Raw genomic sequence first — 25,722 nt, forward strand, 5'->3', positions numbered from 1 at the left:
GGCCTAGAAAGGCCAGCTCTGGGAACAGGGTGGCCTCTTTTTGCCACCTGCTGGCATCCACGAAGGGCCTTTTTGCAGCCCCGACCCCCAGCCCTTCTCTGAACCTCGGTATCTTCTTCTCTCACACTGCGGCGGCAAGGAACTTTTAGTTCAGATGGTGGGGCTGGCGACTCAGGCGTGCCAAGGCTTTCAGTACATGTTGGGGGGGTGCAGAGGGAGACCCGGGAGTTATTTCTGACTTGGCCCCTGCCCAGCCTGAAAACCCCCCATCCAGTGCCCATCCCGGGGAGGAGAAGCGCCAAGCAGGCCCTGGGCTTTTCCCTGGATGCAGCCTAAAATCAGTCAGACGCTCAAATGTCAGAGGCACAGGCAGAGGATTCGAAAGCAGGTTGCACCTCAGAGCCGTCGGACAGGTCCACGTTTCATTCTGTGTGTGTTTGTGAGAGTGTGTGCGCGCGCACGCACGCGCGCAGCGCCCCCGGCTCTGTGTTTTCGCTGCACTTTCCTGTCGCCCTCCCGCTGCCCCGCCAGTTCCGGGGAGGGCCCTGGGCCAGCGCTGCCCCCACGCCACCCCCGTGCATAAAGAGCGGCCTCCCCGCGGCCAGCGCAGCTGCCCCAGCTCCGCCGCCCGGGACGCGCCCTGCCCCAGCCCCGGCCCGCGGCTCCACCATGGAAGAACCGTGCCGCCGCGTCCTTCTGGGTGAGACTGTGGGGGCTCCTCCGGGAGCGGCGCGGAAGCCCAGGAGGGTCCCCTCGTAGCCCCGCTGCGGGGCCCGAGGAATGGGGGGCCGGGGGTGCACCGCTGGCGGCGCCCGCGTGCGCCCGGGGACAGGGACTGGCAGTGCCCGGGCACCCCTGCATCCTGGCAGGAACCCCGAGGGGCGTCAAAGAACGCGCTCCCCTTCTCCGAGGGCTGTCAACTGAGAAGGGGCCGGTTTGGTGGCTGCTCCCTAATTGGGGAAACTGAGGCCCGGGGGGGGGTGAAGCAAGGGGGCAAAAAGCCACGGACGCGGCGCAGTAGGCAGCGGCTTAGTAATATAGGGCATGAGGAGGAGGTGTTGGGGAGCTGGGGACTGGGACCCCTGCACTGCGGAGCGCCCCCTAACTGCCCACCCCACCCTCACTCCATTGCCTCAGGGCAGGGCCACTCCCAGATGTCCCAGCTATGGCTCTGAACTTGGCTTTTGTTGCGACTTCCCTCCACCCCGGGGTTTCCCTTCCCGCCCCACCCAGGGTGGCTCTAACGGTTATCGGGCAGTTCGTTGCCGCAGCAACCGGCCAACAAAGAAAGGGAAGAAATGACATTTGGGGTGCAGACAGAGTGGGGTTCCCCTGCGCGGCCGTGAGACGGCGAGGCGCGTGCTCAGCGCCCAGGAGCGAGGGAGGGGAGGCGCGTGCGGTAATCTTGCGGGGTGAGGGTCCCTGCCTGAACCGGGGCCAACACAGTGACGCCCCCAGAGTTGGTTTTCCTCATCTGTCAAATGGGGCAAGATGAGTTTCCACTAAAGGCAGTTTTAAGAGTTAAGCAGGTTCACATCCAAACTCTTCTCGGTTGATTCAGGGTAAGAATTAAGTAAACAGTATTTTTTTTTTTTTTTGTAACTTGATTTTTTTAGAGCTGGTGTAGGTTTTTAGAAAAATCGTGCAGAAAGTACAGTTCCCATATCCCCCACCACACGCTCAAAGTTTTGCCTTTTATTAACATTTTGCATTAGTGCCGTTCATTTGTTCTAACGATGGACTAATATTTTAAAAATTATATTGTTAGCTAAGGTCCGCTTTTGGTGTTAGGATTCAGGCTTTGTGTTGTACAGATCTAAGAGCAGTGTTTTTTTAAAAAATGATTATTTCCTTCTGGGTAAGACACTGGGGGTGGGGTGGGTTAGCGTAGGGGGTGGGGGGCTCCTTAGTGGGAGGAGTAAGAGGGGGTGACATCCTCACCCCCTGCCCCAGGGAAGAATGGAGGGGGCTTTTCCAGCTCCTGGCTCAGAGCTCAGGCCGGGGAATGCAAACCAGACAGATGTGGAAGGAGATAAACAGCAGCTTCCCTCCCGGCTCCTGTTTGGGTGACTTCCAAGGCCGAGGCGGCCTCAAGGGTGGGAGCTGAGGACCCAGCCCAGCTCAGGCCAAGGAGACGGGGTTGGGGTGGGGTGAGGGATCCCTGCCAGGGTCTGGGGAACTCGACCCCTTGATTTCCACCTGCCCCAGCACCCTCCTTTCACCCGATTCTTCCTGAGCCTTCTCCGTGCCTCAGTTTCCCTTCTGGCAATGGTCCCTGCCTCGTAGGATGGTTTTCAGCTGCCGAGGAGGGATCTGGGGCTTTGGGAGGTGGGAAGGACTCAGCCCAGGCTCTGCCACGGGGAAGTCCATTGCGAAGAGGAACTGGGTGCTGGTTGAGGGGGTACTGGCTAAGCCCTGAGGCTGGAGAGGAAGAGGAGAGGGGATGTGGGGTGTGGGAGTTGTCAGGAGCAACTTGTGCCTCGGTTTACCCCTGCTGGGAGGGGGCCTCTGCCCTCCACAGCCAGAGGGGGTCTGAGTTTGGACATGGGGCTTGGTGGCCGGGGGACCCTCCAGTTCACGCCCTCCACAGCCCCTCAAGCCACGCCCACAACGAGTGACCTCAGGATTCCCCTGGCAGCCCCCTCCAAAGGGGGGGTGCAAATTGGGGCTCCCCTGCCATGAGTCAGTCCTTCCCCTCGGCCCAGGAAGTGACTCACGCCTGCCCTCCCCGCCCCCAGCCCTCCACCCACAGTCTCCCTTCAGCTTTCCCTGGATATTATTGGGGTCCACGCTGCCTCCAGCGCTCCCCAAAGACTTGACGTCTCCCCAAATCCCCCCCTACCTCCTGCTGCTGAGGTGCCCCGCCTTCCCTCCCTTCCCTTCTCCATTCCCATCTGCACTCTATTTCTGATTCTTTCTCTCGGCTATTTCTCTGTTTCTTTCCGATTCTTTCTCTTTCTGTCCGTTCTTGCCCTTCCCTGTCTCTTCTTCCTGTGGGTTCCCTTTTTCTCCCCATTTCTCTCTCACTGTCTGAACCTCTGCCTCACTCTGTCTCCTGTTCCATCACTCTGGTTTTGTCTCCTGTCTCTTTCTTCATCTTTTTCCTTGTCTCTCTATCTTCTTTCTCTCTCTCTCTCACTGTAGCCCTGTTCTCTCTCTTTTTCTCACTCTCTCTCCCTCTTTCTCTCTCTCCCTCTCCTTTTCTCTCTGTCTCTATAGCCCTGTCTTTCTCTCTCTCTCTCCCTCCTCTCTCCCTCATTCTGTTTCTGCAGCCCCCCTGTCTCTCTCTCTCTCTCTCCATCTCTGCCCCCTTGTCTGTCTCTCCCTGGTGGGCCGCAGGGAGTCCCCATCTCCAAAGCCGCAGGTGGCTTGAGGAGGACTCTCCAGGAGCACATCCTTAGGGCGGGGGCCCCCTTAGCACCAGGAGCACCAGGAGGGGAGGGGCCCGGGCACCGGGACCCCAACGCCTGCTGACAGGTGGTCGAGTCCGGGGTGAAATGTCCCCTCTGGGTCCTGAGATGGGGCATCGGGGCCAACGCTGTGTGTGGGTGTTGTGGGTGTGACGTGTGTGCACCTGTGCATCCCTGTGAAGAAAAATGGTGGTGGGGGGCGACTGGAGCACCTTCAAGCCTTGGGGGGCCACGGAGTCGGGGGTTCCGAGAGCACACCTGCTCCACCCCTTCCTTTTTACATAAAGAAATGGTAATAGCAGCAGACACGGAGACACACCAGGCAGTACCTGTGTGGTTAATTCTCACCATACACTAGGAAGTGGGTCCCATCATCACCCCACTCTACAGAAGGGGAAACTGAGGCACGGCGAGGCGACGCAAGCTGTCCAAGGTCCGGGATTTGGATCGGGCCTGCCTGGTTCCAGTCTGTGTTCTGGAACTGTCTACAGGGCAGGAGAGGAGGCAGTTGGAGCTAAGACTCCTGCCCCATCCCTCCATCACTCCTGAAACCCACCTCAAGGCAATGGAGGGTTGGACCCTCTACCCTGGGCTGTGGGGGTGTCAGGTGCTCAGGAGGGACCCCCTGCTTTCTCCCTGTTCCCTCAAATATGTCACCCTGGAACTCTGCTCTGGGGTCCCCCCTGATTCCTTCCTTCCCTCCCTCGTTTCCAGTGCTCGGCCTCTTGCTGATTCTGTCAGAAGCTGAATCCCAGACAACACGTGAGTCTGCAAGGAGCACACACAGTCCACGGCCAGAGCTTGGGGGGAGGGGCCAGCACAGGGGGGAAGCCAGGGCTGGCCCCTCCCCTTTCCCCAGCACCCCCTCCTCTGGGGAACCCCATGCCCCCCCAGCCTCTGTTTCAGCCTCAGCTTCTGACTTCAGCCTCTGTCCCCACAGGATCCTGCGCTCCGTGGTGCCCCGAACATTCCACCTGTATCAGTGCCACCGCCTGTCGCTGCAATCCGGGATTCATAGCTTCATTTGGGGAAATCGATAGCCCTTTAAAGAGTTGCGACGGTAACAACGCTTGGGGGCAGTGGTCGGGCACATCTGAGAGTGTCCGGGAGTCTCGGCCCTTGGTCGGAGAGGGTCAAGAGGGTCCTTGTCACAGAAAAGAGAAAGCAGAAGATACGAAGGTAGAGAGATAAGAAGTGATGAAGCCTGGCTTCCTGGAGAGAGAGGCGCTGGGTCCCCAGGAGACTGGGATCTGTGCCTCACTTTGCCCTTCAATAAGTGGGGAGGAGGATGCAAAGCTTCCCGCTTGCCCACCCCCAGCGTGGCACTTGCCTACTGTGTCTAAATCTGGGGTGTCGGCCAGCGGACTGAGATGAGCTGAGTGAGTGGCCTTCAGGAATGGCTAGCTCCAGCTGCAGCCCAGCCTCGGCTGTGCAGCCCAAAAGACACTGATGAGTTAATTCGCCACTGATTAATTAACCTAACTCTTTCCAAAAGACAGGTGGGGGGCTGGGAGATGGCAGCCCCGAGGGAACTTTGCCCTGTTGTGTTCCAGACATCAACGAGTGTGCGCAACCCACAGCTGTGTCCTGCGGGTCACTGGCGGACTGCCAGAACGTGTTGGGGAGTTATTATTGCGTGTGCAGCCCGGGTTATGAGCTTGCGTCTGGGAATAAAACGTTCAAGAATGAGAGTGAGAACACGTGTCAAGGTAAGAACCCCCAACAGTCCCCTTCTTTCCCTCCATCAGGCTTTGGAGTCACCGGAGCCATCTCCGGGGACCCAGGGCCCAGAGCCGTGCTTACACGTTCAGTGCTGGGGCTGAGTGGACACAGGTGTGCCATGCACCTGTCCCACCATCCCGGAGGGTCGGCCCAGGGTCAAGGACACCAAATTGGGGACCAGGACACCTGGGGTCCTATCCCTGCCCTTCCCCCCGATAGCTGTGTGACCTTGGCCGGGTTACTTACCCAAAAGTCACCGTTACTGTTTAAGCTGTGAAAATATTACTGGGGTTTTGTTTTTTAAACAAAGAGAGGGCGAGAGTCCCTGTCTTTTAAAGATGAAAGCGAAAGTTGCTTTGCCTTTTGTTAACGGCGTGATGTTGGACAAATTACTTTGCCTCTATGTGCCTCAGTTTACCCTCCTGTAAAGGGTGGGCAGGTGGCAGGGACAAGAGTGCTTGCCTCATAGAATTGCTGGGAACGTAAATGAGATTACAAAGGCGCCAACAGCTCCTGGCTCATCGAATGTGTTATATCGGCCATGACTGTTGGTTTTTTATTTTAATTATTATCATCCGATGCACCTTCTCCAGGGCGGGCCTCCATGGGGGGTCTGTGCCCCAGGGTGGGTCCTCAGAGAGCACCTGCTGTGGTCCCACCTGAAGGCGTGGTTCAGGCCCGGGAGAGCTGGTGCCTCCAGCATCACCTACTTTGTCCCCTTCCCAGAGGGAGCTGGCTGGGCAGGGGAGTGGGCACTAGGCATCCCTAAGGGAAGGTGGGAGCCAAGGCTCACCCAGAGAGAGGGAGTTCCTGGACAAGCAGGGAGAGGAGGGGAATGAAGGCGGGAGGTAAGGACATGCAAGGGTCAAGCTGCCCAGCACCAGCCCTCCTCTCCAAGCCCTGCGTGTGGGCATGGGTGGCAGAGCCTCCCTGGTGGGAAGGAGGAGGGACAGGGCAAGGGGTCTGTGCACTGGGGCCACAGAGGAAGCCTTCGTGGAGCCTGCGGGAGGGCCTCATCCACGACCCACAGGACTGCACTTTCGCCTGGCTTAGAAGCAAGCCCCTCTTCTCCAGGTGGACACAGCTCTGTTTGGGGAACAGAGGGACAGCTGGTTTTCAGCCCCTGCTCACCTCCTTGTGCAGTGACCAACCTGGGCAACTGCACATGGTGGTCATGGACTCTCCCACAAGCTCCTGGCATGGGAAGGGGGGTGGTTATGGAGGAGGCACGTTGCCATTTGCAGAAGCAGCCCAGGGCTGAGGGAGATGAGCGGTAGTGAGGTTGGAGAGGTGTCCCGTGGACTTGGAGATGTGTGATGGGTGGGGAGCAGCCTACTGGTTTGGTGCAGAGCCTCCCGCCCGCTCGGTGAGGAGGCCGCATCCTCAACCTGCTCTGGCCTGGCCACACCTGAAGACACTTCCTATTTGCCATCGTCAGTGGCAGCCATCGAGAGACCACCAGCCCCCAGCTCGGGCCCACATGTGCCTCTCCAAGCTGGACCTTCCCTGGGCTCAGCCATGCCTAGGAGCTGCCCTGCTCCCCCTGCATCACGATGGACCCAGGGACCCCATCTGAAAAGTGGAGGAGGGAGACTCAAGGGTGGCCCACTGTCTCTGCCACCCCTGCCCCTCCTGGAGGAAACACCTGCTGAAATCCTGACTCCTCTTTCTGCTGCTCTGTGTCCCTTCCCGTTCCCTGCCCAAGGCTCCACCCCAAACCTCCAAATAATTTGGGTTCACCAGCCCGGATGACAGTGGCACCGAAAGAGGCTGAGGCAGGGCAGGTGAAATCTGCCATCTCCCGACTCAGAGTTGGGTGAAGGAAGGGGCTCCCCATCTGGACCAGCAAGAGAAAGCACCACCAGATCCACCTCTCTCCCAAGGTCAGCCAGGACAGAAGACGGACAAGGGGGCGAGGTGACAGAGCTGCCTCCCACCCCTCGCACACAAGCCACGGCCTCCCTGTGCAGCCACCCAGCCAGCCCTTGCCCCCGGCTGGCCTTGCTCGGATGTGGGTTTGTACCCACTTCCTGCCAAGTCCACGGGGTCACCAGGATTCCAAGCAGAACTCGGCCAGCAAGCCAAGATCGGGCCCTCCCGGGGGAAAGCAGCTTTTCACCTGCACTGTTTCCAGAAGGCCCACTGTGGCCGGGGCTCCGTCTCTGCGGGCTGGGATGCAGCAGCCCTGACGTCCCTGCCCTGGCCATGAGCTGTCCAGGGAGGCCAAGGGCGCCGGAGCTGGCCGACATCGGGCCCCTAAGATGCCTGCGTGTGAATTAGGAGTGAATTGTGCCCCCTCGCCGGGGAGGAGACGGTGGGGTCTTCCGGAGACTTCCGCACCAGGAAACGTGGCCCGTCCCCAGCGCCGAAGGCCGTCCCCAGCTGCAGGTGTCCACCCCCCTCTCCTTCCCCTTGCAGACGTGGACGAATGTCAGCGGAACCCCAGAATCTGTAAGAGTCGAGGCACCTGCATCAACACCCTGGGAAGTTATAGCTGCCAGTGTCCGTCTGGCTTTCAGTTCAAAGCGGAGGACCCAAGGGTGTGCACAGGTAGAGGCCCCCAGGGGCTGGACAGGTCACGCGGCCCGAGCAGAAGGGAGAAGTTTCCCACAGTGCCCAGGGGGCCTCCCAGGAGGGTCTCTGCACAGGGCAGGGGGGCGGCAGGACCTCCGAGGCCACCCCACCCCTCCTGACCCCCTATTACTTGCAAACAGAGAAGAGGGATGAGCCACCTCCGGCTCTGAGGAGGGGAGCTTCTGTCAGGGCTGGGGAGGGGGCAAGCGAGAATCCCTGGTCAGGATCCAGCCCCCGTGACTCAGTTTCCCTCCTGGCCTCCGTTTCACCGCCTGTAAACCAGGGACCACAGTCCCTGCCGCCTCCATCCTGGGGGGAGGCCACGGGCGGTGCTTTGAGTCAAGTTGAAGGTCACCAGGTGGCGGCATTTGCTACAACAGTGGGACTTGGGGCGCCAGGCTTTGGGAAGATGGGAAAGTGGGCGCAGCGAGCTGGAGGAAGGCCTGACCCTCTGGTTTTGTCCTCAGACGTGAACGAATGCAGCTCGGGGCACAACCCGTGCCACAGCTCCACTCACTGCCTGAACGTCGTGGGCAGCTATCAGTGCCGCTGCCGCCCGGGCTGGAAGCCCATCCCCGGGTCCCCCAATGGCCCGAACACCACCGTCTGTGAAGGTCTGGTGCTCAGCTCCTGCTCTCCCATAAGGTGGGGGGGGGGGGGCTCTCTGGGGACCCCTGGGCAGCAGCTAATGAGCAGCTGGAATGGAAGTGTTTCGATATTTTCCCACCTGAGCATCTGCAGGAGGCTCACCTGTTGCGTGTCGGGGTTCTCCACGCTTCCCATAATCCCCGCTGTGTCCATTCTCTGGAGTGTGGGATCAGCAGGGGGTGTCGCCTCCAACCAGGGGAGGGCACGGCTACCACGGGGCAGGCAGAGGCGGGGGAGTCGGGCTGGTCCCTGCTGGACAGGGCCTGACCCTCGTCTTTGTGTCCCCAGATGTAGACGAGTGCAGCTCCGGGACACATCACTGCCACAATTCCACGGACTGTGTCAACACCAAAGGCGCCTACGGGTGCCACTGCCGCCAAGGCTGGAAGCCCATCTCCGGGTCCCCCAATGGCACCAACACCACTATCTGTGAAGGTTTGGCACTCAGCTCCCACTCCCCCATAATCGAAACATCTGATCCCTTAGGCACCAGCTCCTGCACCGATCAAGCACAAGGAGAGCTGCACGTAGATGTGGAAAAGAGCTGAGGGTCCCAGGGAAGGAGCTGGAGGGCCAAGGGGGGCTTTCTGGGGACCCCTGGGCAGCAGCTAATGAGCAGCTGGAATGAAGGTGTTTTGATATTTTCCCACCTGAGCATGTGCAGGAGGCTCACCTGATGTGTGTCGGGGTTCTCCACGCTTCCCGTAATCCCTGCTGTGTCCATTCTCTGGGATGTGGGATCACCAGGGGTGTCACTTCCAACCAGGAGAGGGCACGGATGCCAGGATGAAGGGACACGGGGCAGGTAGGGGGTGCTGGTCCCAGCTGGACAGGGCTGGACCCCCTTCTTCGTGTCCCCAGATGTAGACGAGTGCAGCTCCGGGACACATCACTGCCACAGTTCCACTGTGTGTGTCAACACTGAAGGCGCGTATGGGTGCCGCTGCCGCCGAGGCTGGGTGCCCACAGCCGGGTCCCCCAATAACCAAAAAAACACCGTCTGTGAAGGTGAGTGGCTCCTCTGACCCCAGACGCCATCCCCAGTGAAATGCACGCACATTCACCTCTTCCCGCCTGTTCCGATTTGCTAATGCTGCTGTTTTGCAAAACACCAGAAATGGATTGGCTTTTATAAAGGGAGTTTATTTGGTAACAAAGTTACGGTCTTAAGGCCATAAAGTGTCCAAGGTAGGGCATCAACAATTGGGTACCTTCACTGGAGAAAGGCCAATGGCGTCCAGAAAACCTCTGTTAGCTGGGAAGGCATGTGGCTGGCATCTGCTTGCTCCCAGGTAGCATTTCAAAATGGCGTTCTCCAAGATGTTGCTCTTGGGGCATTTTGTTCTCTCTTAGCTGCAGCTGTTCTTCAAAATGTCACTCTCAGTTGCTCTCCAAATGTCACTCACAGCCGCTCTGCGTTCCTTCTGTGTCAGCTCATTTATCTGGCTCCAGTGATTTAATTCAGACCCACCCTGAATGGGTGGGGCAACACCTCCGTGGCAATTATCCAATCAAAGTCATCATCCACAGTTGGGTGGGTCATAGCTCCATGGAAACATCCAATCAAAAGGTCACACTCTGCTCAAAAAGAATAATCAATCTGCCCCCACAAGATGGCATCAAAGATAACAGTGTTCTGGGGGCCAAGATACATCCAAACCGGCACATCACCTAATGCACCTCTGTCCTGTCCCCCTGCAGAGACCTCCTTGCCCCCCTGGACCCCACCTCCTGGAATCAGCAGCCAGGTGAGCAGCCCCGGCAGGTAACCTGTGCACACACCATGCCGCCCCCTGCCCCTGTGCCCCGTGAGGGGTCTCTGACCCCTCCTCTCTCCTCCCCTCTCCCCAGAGTCTCTCCCAGTTTTTTGACAAAGTCCAGGCTCTCCGCAGAGACTTCAAGCCAGCAACAGCCCGGGATACCATGCAGGTAAGGGGGATGCCCAGGGGGACAGTGCAGGGGTGGCCAGGGGACGCTGCAGTATCAGTGGAGACCACCTTCGGCCCAAGCAAAGACTTCTGGCCAGGGACACACACGTGTCCATATGCAGAATGTACCCACATACGTACACCCATTGCACAAATACAGACACATACACAACCTGTTCCGGTTTGCTAATGCTGCCGTTATGCAAAATACCAGAAATGGATTGGCTTTTATAAAGGAGATTTACTAGGTTACAAATCCAGTTTTAAGGCCATAAAAGTGTCCAAACTAAGGCATGAACAAGAGGATACGGACACTGAAGAAAGGCTGATGGTGTCCAGAACACCTCTGCTGGCTGGGAAGGCACGTGGCTGGCGTCTGCTGGTCCTTTGCTCCTGGGTTCTGGTTTCAAAATGGCTTTCTCCAAAATGTCTCTGGGTTTCTTTCTCTCTTAGCTTCTCTCTCTCAGCTCCTGTGCATCCTTGCTTGATCTCCCAAGGTGTTTGTCGCTAAGCATCTGGGGGTCCTCTTCTGAGCTTCTCCAGGGCAAATTCTGGATTACGTATTTTAGTTTCTCTCTAAGTGTCTCTCAGCTTCTCTGAGCTCCTTCTCTCCAAGAGCTCTCTTAAAGGACTCCAATGATCTAATTAAGACCTACCTGGAATGGGCAGGATCCACACATCTATGGAAATGATCTAATCAAGAGGTCTCACCTACACATCTCCATGGAAACAACCTAATCAAAAGACTAAGTCAGCTCCCACAAGATTGCATTAAAGGACATGGTTTTTGTGGGGGGCATAATAAAGTCAAACCAGCATGCACCCCTGCTCTCGCACACTCACACACATACACAGGTGAGTTGTTAATGGCTCCACTACCGAGTGGAGTGCAGCCTCTGCAGCCACCCACCTGGGTTCGAATCCCAGCTCTGCCCCTTCTTGCTATGTGAACTCAAGCAAGTGAGCCTGGTTTCCCTATCGGGCATGAAAATGGTGCTTACTCTGCAGAGTTGGTGTGTAAATGAACTAGGAGAAGTAACGCTAGAAGAACGGGGCCTGGTACCCAGGAAGCATTACGTAGAAGGATGAGTGCATGCCCTTCACCCATTGCACTCTTTGCTAGAAATGTCACAAGAGCCGTTTATGTACTTTTCGATGTTCTATCTTGTCGCCACATTTTTACAAAAGGAAACCTAAGTGAGTGAAATTAATTTTAATATCGTATCCACAATATGTATCTACAGTGTTACCATTTCAACATGTAATCGATAGAGATAAAAATTGGTAAGACAGCTCACGTTCTTTTTCTCGTACTGCCTTTGAAATCTGATGTGCACTTTATGCTCAGGGCACATGTTGGGTGGGATCAACCTCTCGTGAAGGTTGTTAGCCACATGTGGCTTTTGGTGGCCCTAAAGGACAGTGCAGACTTAGAACAGCCCCTGGCTTCTATGGATATGTATGTATGCACACAGGTGCATGCCCCATCGCAGTACCTGTTTCTTGGTCTCCCAGGCAACCCAGTGGTTCTCAAGACTGCCCCGTGGTGGGCAGTGAGATCAGGGTCTTTCGGGCAGCCCCCCACAGTGGTCCAATGACCCAACCACCCTGTCACCCCATCACCCCTCCCAGAATCTCATCAAGTCAGTGGACGAGTTGCTGGATGTCCCTGGGGACCTGGAGACCCTGGCCCTGCCCGATCGCCACCGCCTGGCCACCCACCTCCTCTCGGGCCTCCAAGAAATGCTTAGAACCCTGGGGGAGACGTTGTCTGAAGACTCCCTTACCTACGTCAGCCCCGGGGACACAGGTGAGGCCTCCTCAGGTCCCGCCCCAGCCCCCAGCCCGCTCTCGGTGCCCCCCACTCACTGCCCCTCTCCCCTCAGAGCTGTCCCTGATGGTCCAGGAGCAGGGAGCTGGAAACGTCACCGTGGGCCAAAGCCACGCGCGGATGCTACTCGACTGGGCCGTGGCAACCAGAGCCGGGGACTCAGGTAATAGCACGGGGGTCGGATGGGGGGCCCCGTGGGAGAGGGAAGGAGGTAGTGAGGCTGAGGTTCAGGATCTGTAACAACTGGGTACTAATTTGGGGGGCCGCAGACATCACGGGGGCTGGGGGCTGGTCGACCCTGAATTAGGTGTCTTAGGAAGGAGACCTCACCTGAGCACCTGAGCTCAACTTCGGCGAGGCCCCGCCCACTGCCGGGGCTAGGCCGGGGGCGGGCCCTGAAGGCGTGTGGCCCCGCCCCTAAGCGCGGGGGGGCTCGTGACCACGCCCACCCAGGGCTGGAGGGGTGTGGGCCCCGCCCCCTTTCGTGAGCGCTGTCCCAGGAGCGAAGGCTGGAGGAGACAGCGCACTTGTCTGTCTGTCCGTCCCCAGGCCCCACCGTGGTGGGCATCTTCTCCAGCAAGAAAATGCAGAAACTGCTGGCCAACGCCTCCCTGACCCTGGATCCCGTGAAGAAAGCCGAGCTGGAGGAGAGCCACGAGGGCCCTGTCCGCGGCGCCCAGCTCGAGCTCCTCTCGGCCGTCAACTCCGTCTTCCTTAGCAACAACGACACCGAAGTGCTCACGTCCCCTGTCACCTTCGCCTTCTCCCACGAGGTGAGTCCCGGGTGGGAGGCAGTCAGTCCCGCTGCTCGCCCCCTCGCCAAGGACTCGGGGTCCCTCTGCTCCCCTCTGTTCACTTCTGTTCACGCTGCTCCTTCCTCAAACACGCCCCAGGGCCTTTGCACTTGCTGGGCCCTCTGCCTGGGACACCTTCCCCCAGGTGACTTGTTCCTCTAACTCTTTGCAGTCTTGGCTCGAATGTCACCTTCTCATCCGGGCTTTCCCTGAACTATTTAATAAACAACCAGCAATCCCTCCATTTCCCCAGATGCTTGCTTGTTCTTTCTTTCTTTCTTTCCTTTCTTTCTCTTTTTTTACACATTTTAAAAAACCGTGGTAACATATTACCTAAATTTGTCATTTTAACCATTTTTAAGTGTACAGTTCCATGGCATTAAATTACATTCATAATTCTGCGCCACCATCAACAATGTCCACTATCAAAACTTTTCATCATCCCAAACAGCAACTGGGTACCCATTAAGCAGTAGCTCTCCCTTCCCCCTCCCCCCAGCCTCTGGAAGCTTCTAATCCATTTCGTCTCCGTGAACTTGTTTATTCTAAATTTTCCATATAAGTGGAATCATACAATATATTTGACCATTTGCGCCTGGCTTCTCTTCTCAGCATAATGTATCCAAGGTTTATTCATGTTGTAGCATGTGTCACAGAATTTCATTCCTTTTTTATGGCTGACTAATATTCCATTATGGGTGGACCACATTCAGTTTATCTGGTGATAGACCTTTGTCCATCATTTTTTAATAGCACTCGCCACCCTTTAAGATACTATGCAGTTTATTTATTTATCAAGTTCATTATGGTCTGTCTCCCCCACCATCTTCTATGGGCAGGTATTTGTCTGCCCTGTCCACTGCTGTGCTTAATGGGTATAGCTGGTACTCAAGAAACACTTGCCAAATGAGAACCAGCCTGCCCCGATCCCCACACCCAAGAGTAGGCTCAGGCCGGCCTTTCTGAGCAACCCCGTCTGCCCACAGCCAGAGATTCCTGGGCTGCGGCAGGAGCTGCTCTGTGCCTCTTGGAAGGCAGATGGCAACGAAGGCGGACACTGGGCCACCGTGGGCTGCCGGACACTGGGCAGCAGAAATGGCAGCACCACCTGCCGGTGCAACCACCTGAGCAGCTTCGCCATCCTCATGGCCCACTATGACGTGGAGGTGAGCTGCCTGGGGGTGGGCAGAGGGGAGACAGTCCGCTGGTTCTCAGGCGGATCCCCCTAGACCTCCCTCTGCCCCAGCACCTAAACTGGGTGGCCTGGCACTGTGGGGCCTGCTCCCGCCAGCGCCCCTTCCGATTGTCCGCCCCGCATCGGTTGTCAAAGAACCTTAAAAGTTCCCCCACGTGGAAAGTTCTGGGGAGCACAACTTTTGCTGTGGCCTCAGGGGATGGATCCATAGAAGAGCCGGCCCTGGGGGATAACGGGTTGGCCCAGGCTAACTGCGAGTTGATGCAGGAGGTAGGAGGCGCAGGAGGTAGATGAGGGCAGAGGTGGGCTGGGTCCAGAGAGCTGGGGCATTGGAGGCCTCACTGGCGGCCTTGGCCAGGGCAGTCCCGGTGGGTCGAGGGCGGGGGTGGGGGCCGAGGCCAGGCCGCAGGTGGCCAGGGGACAGGAAGGGAAGTGGGATCCCTGCTGTGCCCACGGGCGGCAATTTTTTAGGGTGAGAGCTCCGCAGCCAGGCTTGGGTAGCTACGTTGAAGGCAGAGAGGGGGAGAGGACAGGGGAGGCGTGAGCCGCCTGCGGGGCGGGAAGGCCTCCGGGCCGCGATCGAACCCCGCCCGCCCGTCCGTCCCGCCCGCAGGACCCGAAGCTGGCCTTGATCACCAGGGTGGGGCTGGTGCTGTCGCTGATCTGCTTGCTGCTCTGCATCCTCACCTTCCTGCTGGTGCGGCCCATCCAGGGCTCGCGCACCACCGTGCACCTGCACCTGTGCATCTGCCTCTTCGTGGGCTCCGCCATCTTCCTGGCCGGCATCGAGAACCAGGGCGGCCAGGTGAGGCCCGGGCCCCGCGCGCGGTCGGCGGCCGTGCGGCTTGGGCCTGGCTCCGCCCCCAGCCGGCGTGACCCCGCCCCACGCCGGTCACGCTCCCGCCGTGGCCCCGCCCCCCGGCCCGCACCGTGCAGGCGTGACCCCGCCCCGCCCCGTCGCGCTCACGCCGTGGCCCCACCCCGTGCTGACGTGGCTCCGCCCCCTTCCCGCCCCGTGCAGGCGTGACCCCGCCCCGCCCCGTCGCGCTCACGCCGTGGCTCCACCCCGTGTTGACGCGGCCCCGCCCCTCCTCGGAGCAGGGTCCCCGCCCCGCCCCGTAGCGCTCACGCCGTGGCTACACCCCGTGTTGACGCGACCCCGCCCCTCCTGGGGGCAGTGTCCCCGCCCCCTCACGGCCCCGCCCCGCGCCGACGCGGCCCCGCCCCGCCCGCAGGTGGGGCTGCGCTGCCGCCTGGTGGCCGGGCTGCTGCACTACTGCTTCCTGGCCGCCTTCTGCTGGATGAGCCTGGAGGGCCTGGAGCTCTACTTCCTGGTGGTGCGCGTCTTCCAGGGCCAGGGCCCGAGCACGCGCTGGCTCTACCTGGTCGGCTACGGCGTGCCCGGCCTCATCGTGGGCGTGTCGGCGGCCGTCAACCCCCAGGGCTACGGCCGCGTCCTCTAGTGAGTGCGGCGCGGGGCGGGCGGCGGGGCCCGGCTGCGACCTGGGGGTCCGGGGCGCTGACGGGACCCCTCCCCTCCGCCTCAGCTGCTGGCTGGACCCGGCTCGCGGCTTCCTCTGGAGCTTCCTGGGACCCGTGACAGTCATCGTTTTGGTAAATGCCCAGCCCCACCCGCCCCGGCCAGCTCTGGGACGCCCCCTAGCCCCAGCCCCAGCCCTAACCCCAGCCCGCGTGCCCGGCTTCCCACAGTGCAATGCCCTCATCTTTGTCATCACCGTCTGGAAGCTCGCTCAGAAGTTTTCTGAAATCAATCCAGACATGAAAAAATTGAAAAAGGCGAGGTGAGAGGAGGAGCGGCTGGAGGGGGCGAAGGGGCCGGGATGGGGGGCGGGACAGGGGCAGAGGGGGTCCCCGCAGGCCTCCCGCCCGCTGCAGCCAGCTCTCCTCGCACCCCGCAGGGTGCTGACCATCACGGCCGTGGCCCAGCTCTTCGTGCTGGGCTGCACGTGGGTCTTTGGCCTGTTCCTCTTCAACCCGCACAGCTGGGTGCTGTCCTACACCTTCACCGTCCTCAACTGCCTGCAGGGCCTCTTCCTCTTCCTCCTGCACTGCCTGCTCAACAAGAAGGTGGGCCAGGGGCGGTTCCCGGCACCCCGGCGTCCCCTCTTCCCCCGCCTTACCCATCACCCACCAGTCGCTGTCCCACAGGTGAGAGAGGAGTACCGGAAGTGGGCCTGCCTGGTCACGGGGAACAAGTACTCGGAGTTTGCCTCCACCATGTCCGGCACCAGCCACAACCAGACCCGGGTAAGGGGCTGTCCTGGGGCAGTGGTGCAGGAAGGTGGGCCGCCCCCCACCCCACCTGCAGCTCGGGCCTCACGGGCTCCCTCTTCCCCCAGGCCCTGCGGGCGTCCGAATCGGGCATGTGACGGCAGCTCGGCCAGGCCAGCGGCCCCAGTGGCCTCAGCAGCTTTTGCACAGGCTGAAGACTGTTCTTTCTTTCCCACTGCTCTGCTCCCCCCCAGCCTCCCACCTCGGCCCCCATGGGCACCAGGGAGAGGGGGTGACAGCTGGGGTTCTGTCGCTGAACCCCAGAAAGCTCAGCCAAGGCGGACAGTCAAGCCAGCCACCTCTTTCTGCTGCACCCAGCTGTCTTGGCTGCGACCTGGGGAAGGGGCAGAAGCTGGCCCCGGCTGCAGCCCCCTGCCCCAGTGCACGTCCCAGAACTGGTGGGGGGTCTGGGTGCTGGGGTTCAGCTTCCCTCTGAAACTAAGACTGATGTCAGGGCAGCGGGGTAGGTCCTCCCCGCCCCAGCTCTGCTGCCTCAAGCTCACGGTACAGACACTTCTGCCCCCTCATGGGGCAGAAGATTCGAACTGTTTTGAAGGTTATAGATGTTGTGTAATATATTTTTGTCTAAATCTTTCAATGTTGACCCTTAAAATTAAATCCCATGCCAACATAGACTGGTGACAGCGTTGCTCACTGGCCAGGCCCATGGCTGAGAACAGATGGGATGGGAGCCAGGCTTCCATAATAAAAATTTATTCTTACACAAATCTACAGCGTTAAGACGTAAAAAGGGAGACCCGTTGTGGCTTAGAAAGAGCGTGAAGTAAGACTTGGGGAGGCAGCGGCAGCTCGGGGCTCTGTCAGGCGCTTGGTTACCGGCTCTGCTCGACTGCAAGACACAGAGGAGGAGCCGGTGAGGGGAGAGAGGGCCCCAGCCCCCCCAGCCCCGCCTGGCCGACCGGCTTACTGTACGTGGAGATGTCAATTTCTTCCGGAAGCTCTGCCACGTTCACTTCAAACCGGTCCTGGACGTCATTGAGGATTTTGGCATCGTTCTCGTCGGACACAAAAGTGACAGCCAGGCCCTTGGTGCCAAAGCGACCCGCACGAGCCACCTGCCGGCAGTGCACAGGTGGGGTCAGGCCTCCCTCCCTGCTATCCCCGGAGGCACCAGGCGGGGACCGGGTGGCGACTCACCCGGTGGAGGTAGGTGTCCGAGTCCTCGGGCATGTCGTAGTTGAAGACGATGTTGACGCGCTCGATGTCCATCCCTCGGCCGAACAGATTGGTGGCCACCAGGATCCGCCGCTGGAAGTCCTTGAACTGCTGATAGCGCGCCAGGCTGGGATGTGGGAAGAGGCAGCGGTCAGGCACGGGGCTCCCGGCACTCCCGAACTCCCCCGTCGGCGTGGCGCTCACCGCTCGTCTTGTGCCATGCCCCTGTGGATGGCGATGGCCGGGAAGTTCTGCTCTACGAGGAGCTGGGCCAGAGCCATGCAGCGCTGCACGGACTTCACGAAGACCACTACCTGCGGGGCGAGCTCAGCCTGAATCCCCGCACCAGCCCCCCAGCCCCCCGCCTACCCCCACCCGGGACAGGCTGGCGGAGGGAGCTCACCTGGTTAAACTCCAGCACATCCAGCAGGTCGAAAAGCTTGCGGTTCTTCTCGCTGTCCTTGAGCTTGACGTAGTACTGCTGCAGGCCGTGCAGTGTCAGCTTGGTCTCGTCGTCCACAAACACCTCCATGGGCTGAAGGGGAAGGAGGCAGCAGGGGCGGGCCGGGCTCACGCCTGAGCTGCTCGCGGCCCAGGACCCTTCCGGCAAGTGGCAGAGGAAACACTTCTCCACCAAGAGGAGACTGCGCTCAGGCCCGGGCCCGACAGCGCTGCCAGGGGGCCGAGCCTCGGGAGAGGAGGGTGGGCGAGGGCCGCGGGCCCAGCCTACTCACGTCCTGCATGAACTTCCTGCACACGGGCCGGATCTCCTTGCTCAAAGTGGCGCTGAACATCATGCACTGCTTCTCGTGGGGCGTCAGGCGGAAGATCTCCTGCACGTCCCGCCGCATGTCTGGGAGGGCGGGCGAGCGGGAGGAGGTGGGCATGCCGCTAGCAGGCCGCGGGCCCCCAGGAACAGCCCGGCCCTCCCCCCGGGCCGGTGGCCCCAGGATGGGTCCGTGAGCGAGGGCTGAGGGGCGAGTCCCCAGGCGCCTGAGGGGCTGGACTCGGGGCGGGCGCAGCGGGAGGAGCTGCCGTCCACTTACACGCTGGCAGCGCGGAGCAGCCGGGCCAGTGCGCCTCGGGCCACGCTTCAGGGAGGGGAGCCTGAGGCAGAGACGGCCACTGGGGTGAGAGCTGCAGCTGCCTCCCTGGCGCCAGCCCCTCCCACGGCCCCGTCGGGGCTCACAGCAACCCCCCGGAGTGGGCTGCGGGCGCCTCTGGTCCCCCCTGATGTGGCATCACACTCTGCCAATACTGCCTCTGTCCCCGTGGTTGTTTCTGGGGGCTGTGGGGGGCCCTGCCCGCCCCTGACCCACCGGGGGGACGCCGTCGCCTGCCTGCTGAGGCCCCCGGAAAGCGGGCTCAGGGTCTGGGGCGGCCAGGAGGGTGGCCCTGTGGCAGGTGGGCCCCGCGGCCCCGCAGCCTCGGGGGACGCTCACCCAGCTGCTCCAGCATCTTGTCACACTCGTCCAGCACGAAGTGCTTCACGTTCCTCAGGTTGAGGGTCCGGTTCCGCACGAGCGCCAGGATGCGGCCCGGGGTCCCCACCACGACGTGGGGGCAGTTCTTCTTCAGCACCTCCTCGTCCTTCTTGATGGCGAGGCCTCCGAAGAACACGGCCACCTGCAGGGCAGAGGGGCTGAGGGCATGCACCCCACTCTGTGCCCACATCCCCGCCCCCCCCCCCAGGGCCTCCGGACAGAGGAAACCGCAGGAGAGCCAAGCCCCGGCTCCCTGGAAAGGAGGCCCAGGGCTGGGAGCAGCCGGGCCTCTGGGGGCCGTGCATAATTCATCGGCCTCTTAAGGCGCAGAAACCACTGCCAACTTCAAGGCCGTGGCTGCAGCCGAGCTTGGTAAATGCTGCCTGGGCCAGAGCCAAGCCTGCAAGGCGGGGGACGGGGGCAACAGGCTGCCAGGGCTCACCTTGACGCTGGGCATGTACTTGGAGAAGCGCTCATACTCCTTGCTGATCTGGAAGGCCAGCTCCCGCGTGTGGCACATGACCAGGACTGTCACCTGGGGGGGGTGGGGGAAGACAGGCGCTGGGTAGCGTCCTGCGTCTGCAGGGCCTGGAGCCCACACCCGTGCCCTCCCATCACTGCTCTTCTTCCTCAGCCCGGGCCAGGGGGAGGCCCAGACCCCACGCCTCCAGCTGCCCTCATCCCTGGCGCCCTCTCAGAGGTGCTGTGGCCTCTGTCTCCCAACCCCAGCAGCTGCGGCGCTGCCAGGAACCGAGAAGGGCCCAGTGACTGCCAGACCCAGCCCGGCCCGGGGATGCCTGTGCTCAGCTCCTTCTAGAGACTCCACTCCCAGCCAGCCCAGGAAGCTGAGAGGGAGGCCGCCCAGCTTTCGGGCCTCAACACAGCCTTCCACTAAGTCCTTGTCCTCCCGATTTACCCAAATCGAACAAGGGCCAATACGCGGCTGCTGGGGTGCACATCACAGGATTCCTCGCAGGGGCAGAATGCTGGGGTTCACCTAAGTGTCCCTGAACCGCAGGACAGTACTGTGGACGAGGAAGCCAGCCTCGGTGGGCACCCGCAGTCCCAGAACCCCCAGTTCCCCGCCAGGCTCGAGAAATGCCCAAAGAAAGAACAGGGCAGGAAGGCACAGTAGTTCCCGATGTTTCCTACAAGTGCCCTTCCCGATTTTGTTACAAACCAGCTACTGCACCTAATTTTGAAAGCCACAGGAACAACATGGGGACAGAGGCGTTACACAGGTGGGGAACGGTGCGGGGACCACACACCTGTCCATTGACGGGCTCCAGCTGCTGCAGGGTGGCCAGCACGAAGACTGCCGTCTTGCCCATCCCAGATTTGGCCTGGCACAGGACGTCCATGCCCAGGATGGCCTGGGGGATGCACTCGTGCTGGACTGCGGAGAGAGAGGGCATGAGCCGCCGGAGCCGGGCCTCCCGCACCTGCCCGAGTCCTCCCGGGGCGTACCCTCAGACGGATGCTCAAAGCCGCAGTCCACGATGGCCCTCAGGAGCTCCGGCTTCAGCAGAAAGTCCCGGAAGCCAGAGCTGTGGATGGACACGTAGGAGCCCTTGACATCTTTCTTGGGGGGCGCTGGGGTGCTCTCGGGAGGAGCCTGGGGCTCTTCGTCTTCTTCATAATCCAGGAGCTCGTTTTCCACATCCTGCTCAGCCATGGTGCTTAGGGCAGGAGGCAGAGAGGAAGGGTAGGGGGTGATACCAGGGTCAAGGGCACCGGCTGGGGGCACGTCCTCAGAGCGGCCACAAGAGGCCCACCTAGCAGATGAGGCCGGGACTCCAGCACCCTCTGAGCCCATTCCCTCACTGCCTTGCCCCCCCACATCCCAACAGGCACCCCCATGAGACACCTCCTCCTTCACCATGGACGCCATGCCTCCACCCCACCACTCTCGTCCAACCTGCCCCATCACTCCCCCGCCCCCACCAGGTACACACTGGCCTGGTCACAGCCACCCACTCAACACTCCAGCAGCCCCCACCACTCTCAGAGTGAAACCCTGAATCTCGGCCCAGCCTTCCCAACCCTCCTCCTGGCCCGGCTAACCTCCCCCACACCCCTTCCACGTGGCCCCCCCGCCTCATTTTGCTTCTCAGACTCGCCATCCTCTCCCCCTGCCTGAGCCTGCCACTGCAGCCACCTGGACACTGCTCCCAGGGCTTTGCAAGAAGCTCTAATGCACCTCAGGCCACCGAGACTAAGGTGCCCCCATCCTATCGCCCCAGCCCCCGCTGGGCCCGCAGGGCGCAGGACCCCAGGGACCTGGAGGAGGGGGGCACGGCTGCCCCACCCGGCTCTCCTGCTATTTGTGGTCTACACAAGGGAATAATTAAGTGCTCTCAGGGAAAGGCCTCCCATTGGGCCTGGGCCAATGAAAGCGAAGCCGAGATGGCAAATGGGATTAATCCAGAGCACTCCCACATCCTAGCTTTAATTCTCTCCATGTAGAGACCTACTGGGTGCCAACCACCCAAAGGCGAGGAGAACCCCCTCTGTCCTGCCCACTCCACCCAGCCTCCAGGCCAGCAGGGGTGGGGGGCAGTACTGAAGCAGGGCCTTCTCCCTGAGGCTGGAAGCTGAGGGTCCTGGGCCCGGGTTCTGGCCCTCCTGTCACTCATGCCCTTCCTGACTTCCTCCAGGCCCAGGGCTTTGAACACCCCATATGCTGATGCCTCCCCAAGGCTGGTCTCCAGTGGCGCCCCACCCCCCACCCCTGAACTCCAGACTCTGTCACCAGCTGCCTTCTCCAGGTCTCCCCTTAGAAGCTGAACTCAAAATGCTCAGAACAAAATTCCGTTTCTCCCTGAAGCCTGCTTTCCCCACTTGTGAAGGGCAACTTCATCCTCTTGATGGTTCTGTCTTTTCTCTCTCATTCCCTCCAAGTCCAATCTTCCAGAAAGTCCTGCTGGGTCAACCCAGCCAATTCTCACCCCTCCTGCCACACTGACCCCGGCCACCATCACTACTCTCTCTCTTTTAAAAATTTATTTAGAACGAGGTTATTGAGACATCACTCACATACCACAGAACTCATCCATTTAAAGTGTACAGTTCCACGTTCTTTAGTGTGTTCAGTCAATTTTAGAATTTTAGAATGTTTTCATCACCTTAAAAAGAAATCCTGTGCCCTTTAGCCATCACTCCACTATCCCTCCCTCCCTCCATCCCCACAACCACTGATCTCCTTTCTGTCTCTATGGATTTGCTTATTCTGGACTCTTCGTTTAAATGGAATCATACAATAGGTGATCTTTTGTGACTGTGTTCTTTCACTCAGCATCATGTCTTCAAGGTTCATCCACGTGTAGCACACATCATAACTTGGTTCTTTTTAGTGTTCAAATAATATTCCATTGTCTGGATGGACTACAGCTTATCCATTTGTCAGTGATGGACATGTGAGCGCTATCACTCCTGCTTTGTTTATGCCAGTAGCCTCCCTGCTTCTACCCTCCCCCTACAATCAACTCTCCCCAAAGCAGCCAAAGGGAGCCGTTTAGAAGTTGAGCCTGGTCATGTCACTCCTCTCTTCAAAACCTCCACAGGCTCCCGGGGTGCCTCCTTCATCTACACAGCCTACACAGCCTGACCCACCCCACTGTGCAGCCTCATCTCCCCCATGCCCCTCACTCCTGGGACTAGTGTCTCTCCACCCCACAGCTGCACATGTCTTTCCCGCTCTATTCAAGCTTCCACTTAAATTTTCTCACTTCAAAAGCATCTTTCCTGCCAGTCCCAACGGAAAGGGGCCCCCTGCCAGTCACACCAGCCCCTCACACATTTGTTATTCTCACTGGACTAACTGTTCTGTTGACTGTTAACGCCCCCAGCGCCCAGAACAGTACCTGGCACGTGGCATCTACCCCACCCGGGTGCTCCCTAAATCACAGCTGACTGAATGGAACTAGAATCAAGGCCTTAAGGCAGAGTTCAGGGCTAAACAGTCTCCTCGTCTGATTCTTCAACGAGGCCGGACAGCGTCCTTTCTCAGGCAGCATTGAAAAGAACAGGAGCCAAGAAAGGTGAGTCCAAAAAGCATCAAATCCTTTTGGGGTATGGGGAGTAGGACACTGTGGTTAGGAGGATAGTACCAGTAGAAGACAAAGCTACAGGAGCTTGTCAGGCCCAGGATATTTGTACTTAACATGCTAACAAAAAGGAAACCACGGATTAAGTTTTGGAATTGAGTGACTCAACCAGGATTTGCCAAGAATAATCCGAAAGCGAGGACGGAATGGAAACATCAACAACAGGAAAAACCGGTTACGGAAACGAAAGAGAATTAAGCAAGGTGGGGATGCTGAGAAGGGAAGGAGAGGATGGAACAATCCACAGATCTGGGCCATCCCCTGGATGACCTGAGGACACATAAGCCCCAGAATCATCTTCTCTGGGCTTCAAAACCTGGTGACCAGAAGGAGATGGCGTATTTAAAAGAAACAGGTCAAGTGAAAGTTATGTTGGTTTTGGTGGGGAGATAAATTTGCATGGAGACGGATGAAGGCACAAACATTTCCATGGGGAGGCTGGACAGGGATCTCAAGCTCAAAACAAATTAGATGAGGACAGGGAACACGGCAGGGTTCTGTTCCGCCTGGAGGGGATGACCGCGATGGCCAAAGTCCCCGGAGTGGTTAAACCTGAAAGTTGACACGGAGATGGAGACAACCCAGACTCGCCGCTAAGTGCCCCTGTGAAGCTTTGTTCCCTACTGGGGACTTCTATCTCCAAAAGGATGTTTCTTGTGTCCTAAAGATCGGAAACCCCGAATCCCCCCCAAAAGCAGAGCAGAAACAGAATGGGGGTCGCGGGAGAGAGGAGTCCCTCGGATTCGGAGAACCCCGTCCCATCGCGAAGCTTCAGCTTCTCCCACCGCCGCCCCAGCTCCCAGATCTCCCGCCCTGAGCGCCCTGGGGTCTGTGCGGGAAGATAAGTTCGATCTCCAGGCCGGGGTCGACCCGCCGCGGCCATGACAGCCGCCCCCGGAAGTGGACCCGCGCGCCAACGGCTGGACCGACCCCTCGCGCATGCGCCCCTGCGCCCAACGGCTGCCGCGCGCGCGCCCCGGCCGCCCCGCCCCCACATTCCCCTGTCTCGCGCCCCCGCCTCGTCCCCCCTTCGGTCGCGGGCGTCTCCCCCTCGTTCGCTCGCCCGCACGTCCAGGGCCGCCGCACTGCGGCCCCGCGCCCCGGCCTCGCCTCTCACCTGGTTCTCCGTTCGTCTCTGCGTGCTACGAGAACAACCGACCCGCTCAGCTTAACAACCGCGCGCCACAACACGAGCTGCCCCGCTTCCGGCCTTCCCGCCGCCGACTACGGCTCGCTCATTGGGCCGCTGCCTTGTCATTCAAATGGACGCCGCGGCGGCGATTCGACCATCTGGAGGCCTCGGAAGGCGATTGGTGTAGAGCGGAAAGAGGGCGTGGCCCGCCTCTCGGGTTCATTGGTCAATCTAAAAGTAGGCGCGCCCGAGGGGGCCGGTGGAGGAGGGCGCCTGCTCGCGCTCCGTCACGTGACCGGACGTTCGCCCAAGGAGGGCGCAGCCATGCTTAGTACTGGCAAACGAAGCCGGAGCGCTTGGCCCGCAGCGGGTAGTCGACCCTTAGGAAACGTGGAGAATTTTCTGGGCACTGAACCCCGTCAAGTGGGGTACTCGAAGTGGGCATTAATGCCACGATGGCCGCTCTAAAGGGCTCTGAGGAGGGTCGGGAGTTTGGAATGACTTCAGCATGGAGACGACAGACATTTTGTGCCCACAGTGGGGAACGCTCCCAGGGCTTTGAGAATTTGAGAAATTGTCATAAGCAGCAGTTCCCAGTCGTGGGGAGCGATGTCCTGGGTGGGACAGTGTGCCAGCCATGGCAGGTGCAGGCCACACAACCCAGCTGTTTTTAGGGTCAATAAAGCTTGTGTGTTTATTTTACTATTGCCTAGTATTCGTTTTCCCCAACCTTTTCTCTTTTCTTCCAGTACTGTACTGAAGTACGACTTAGAGTGAAAGGAACGGATCAATGATTTATGACCATTGTCACCCGAGTGACAACCACCTAGTTGAAGATGTAGAGCATTTCCAGCACCCCAGAAAGTTGTCTTGTGCCCCTTTCCAGTCAGCTTCACCCCCACGCTGGTCCAGACGATGACTATCCGGATGTCTATCACCCTAGATTAGTTTTCTCTGTTCTCGTTTCATATAACTGGAATCATACAGGAGATTGTCTTTTGGATCTGGCTTCTTTCACTCAACATAATGCTTTTGTTGTCTGTCCACGTTACTGCGTGTGTTCATGGTTCTTTCTTTTTTATGGCTGAGTAGCATTCCACCGTGTGGCTATGCTACAAAACAGACAATACAGTTTCTTCATTCACCTGTCAATGGATATTTGTTTCCAGCATTTGGCCATTATTTAAAAAGCTGCTAAAAACACCCTTGCGGAAGTCTTTTTGTGAACACGAGTTTTTCATTTTCTGGGGCAGACACCTCGGAGTGGAAGGGTGGACCATGGATATGTGTGTGCTCAGCTTTAGTAGATCCTCATCATTTATCAGAGTGGTTTTTTCCATTTTATACTTCCACTAGCAACCTGTGGAAGTTCCAGTTACTCCCAGTCCTCGCCCACACCTGGTATTTGTTGGTCTTTCCCCAGCTTTGTA

The 25,722-nt window shown here is 59.3% G+C and overlaps 2 protein-coding genes across 5 annotated transcripts; one reads left to right on the forward strand and one right to left on the reverse strand.

The window, feature by feature from the left end:
• Window positions 1–339: 339 nt before the first annotated feature.
• ADGRE5 (adhesion G protein-coupled receptor E5) lies at window positions 340–17,122 on the forward strand. 3 transcript variants are annotated; one of them, XM_037818062.1, is made up of 22 exons: window positions 340–610; window positions 641–700; window positions 4,125–4,172; window positions 4,351–4,470; window positions 4,964–5,119; window positions 7,551–7,682; window positions 8,174–8,320; window positions 8,643–8,789; window positions 9,216–9,362; window positions 10,056–10,102; window positions 10,206–10,283; window positions 11,915–12,092; window positions 12,169–12,276; window positions 12,663–12,886; window positions 13,894–14,073; window positions 14,716–14,907; window positions 15,338–15,564; window positions 15,650–15,716; window positions 15,813–15,904; window positions 16,022–16,190; window positions 16,272–16,370; window positions 16,463–17,122. In XM_037818062.1, exons 1-22 carry the CDS (start codon window positions 355–357, stop codon window positions 16,490–16,492), a joined length of 2,904 nt encoding a protein of 967 aa, XP_037673990.1. In that variant the 5' UTR covers window positions 340–354; the 3' UTR covers window positions 16,493–17,122. The 3 variants fall into 3 exon arrangements, with proteins under 3 accessions (XP_037673990.1, XP_037673989.1, XP_037673991.1); XM_037818061.1 differs by having other exon boundaries at window positions 340–700; XM_037818063.1 differs by lacking the exon at window positions 7,551–7,682 and having other exon boundaries at window positions 340–700.
• On the reverse strand, window positions 17,093–24,372 carry DDX39A (DExD-box helicase 39A). 2 transcript variants are annotated; one of them, XM_037818065.1, is made up of 11 exons: window positions 24,278–24,372; window positions 20,522–20,733; window positions 20,323–20,450; window positions 19,497–19,589; window positions 19,013–19,196; window positions 18,305–18,423; window positions 17,974–18,105; window positions 17,775–17,884; window positions 17,553–17,697; window positions 17,323–17,470; window positions 17,093–17,244 (listed from the first exon to the last, which is right to left on the reverse strand). In XM_037818065.1, the coding sequence occupies exons 2-11, from the start codon at window positions 20,727–20,729 to the stop codon at window positions 17,228–17,230; spliced, it is 1,284 nt and encodes a 427-aa protein (XP_037673993.1). In that variant the 5' UTR covers window positions 20,730–20,733; window positions 24,278–24,372; the 3' UTR covers window positions 17,093–17,227. The 2 variants fall into 2 exon arrangements, with proteins under 2 accessions (XP_037673993.1, XP_037673992.1); XM_037818064.1 differs by lacking the exon at window positions 24,278–24,372 and having other exon boundaries at window positions 20,522–20,888.
• Between the last annotated feature and the right edge of the window lie 1,350 nt (window positions 24,373–25,722).

The sequence above is a fragment of the Choloepus didactylus genome, chromosome 25 (genome assembly GCF_015220235.1).
Source record: "Choloepus didactylus isolate mChoDid1 chromosome 25, mChoDid1.pri, whole genome shotgun sequence".
NCBI classification, from domain to species: Eukaryota; Metazoa; Chordata; class Mammalia; order Pilosa; family Megalonychidae; genus Choloepus; species Choloepus didactylus.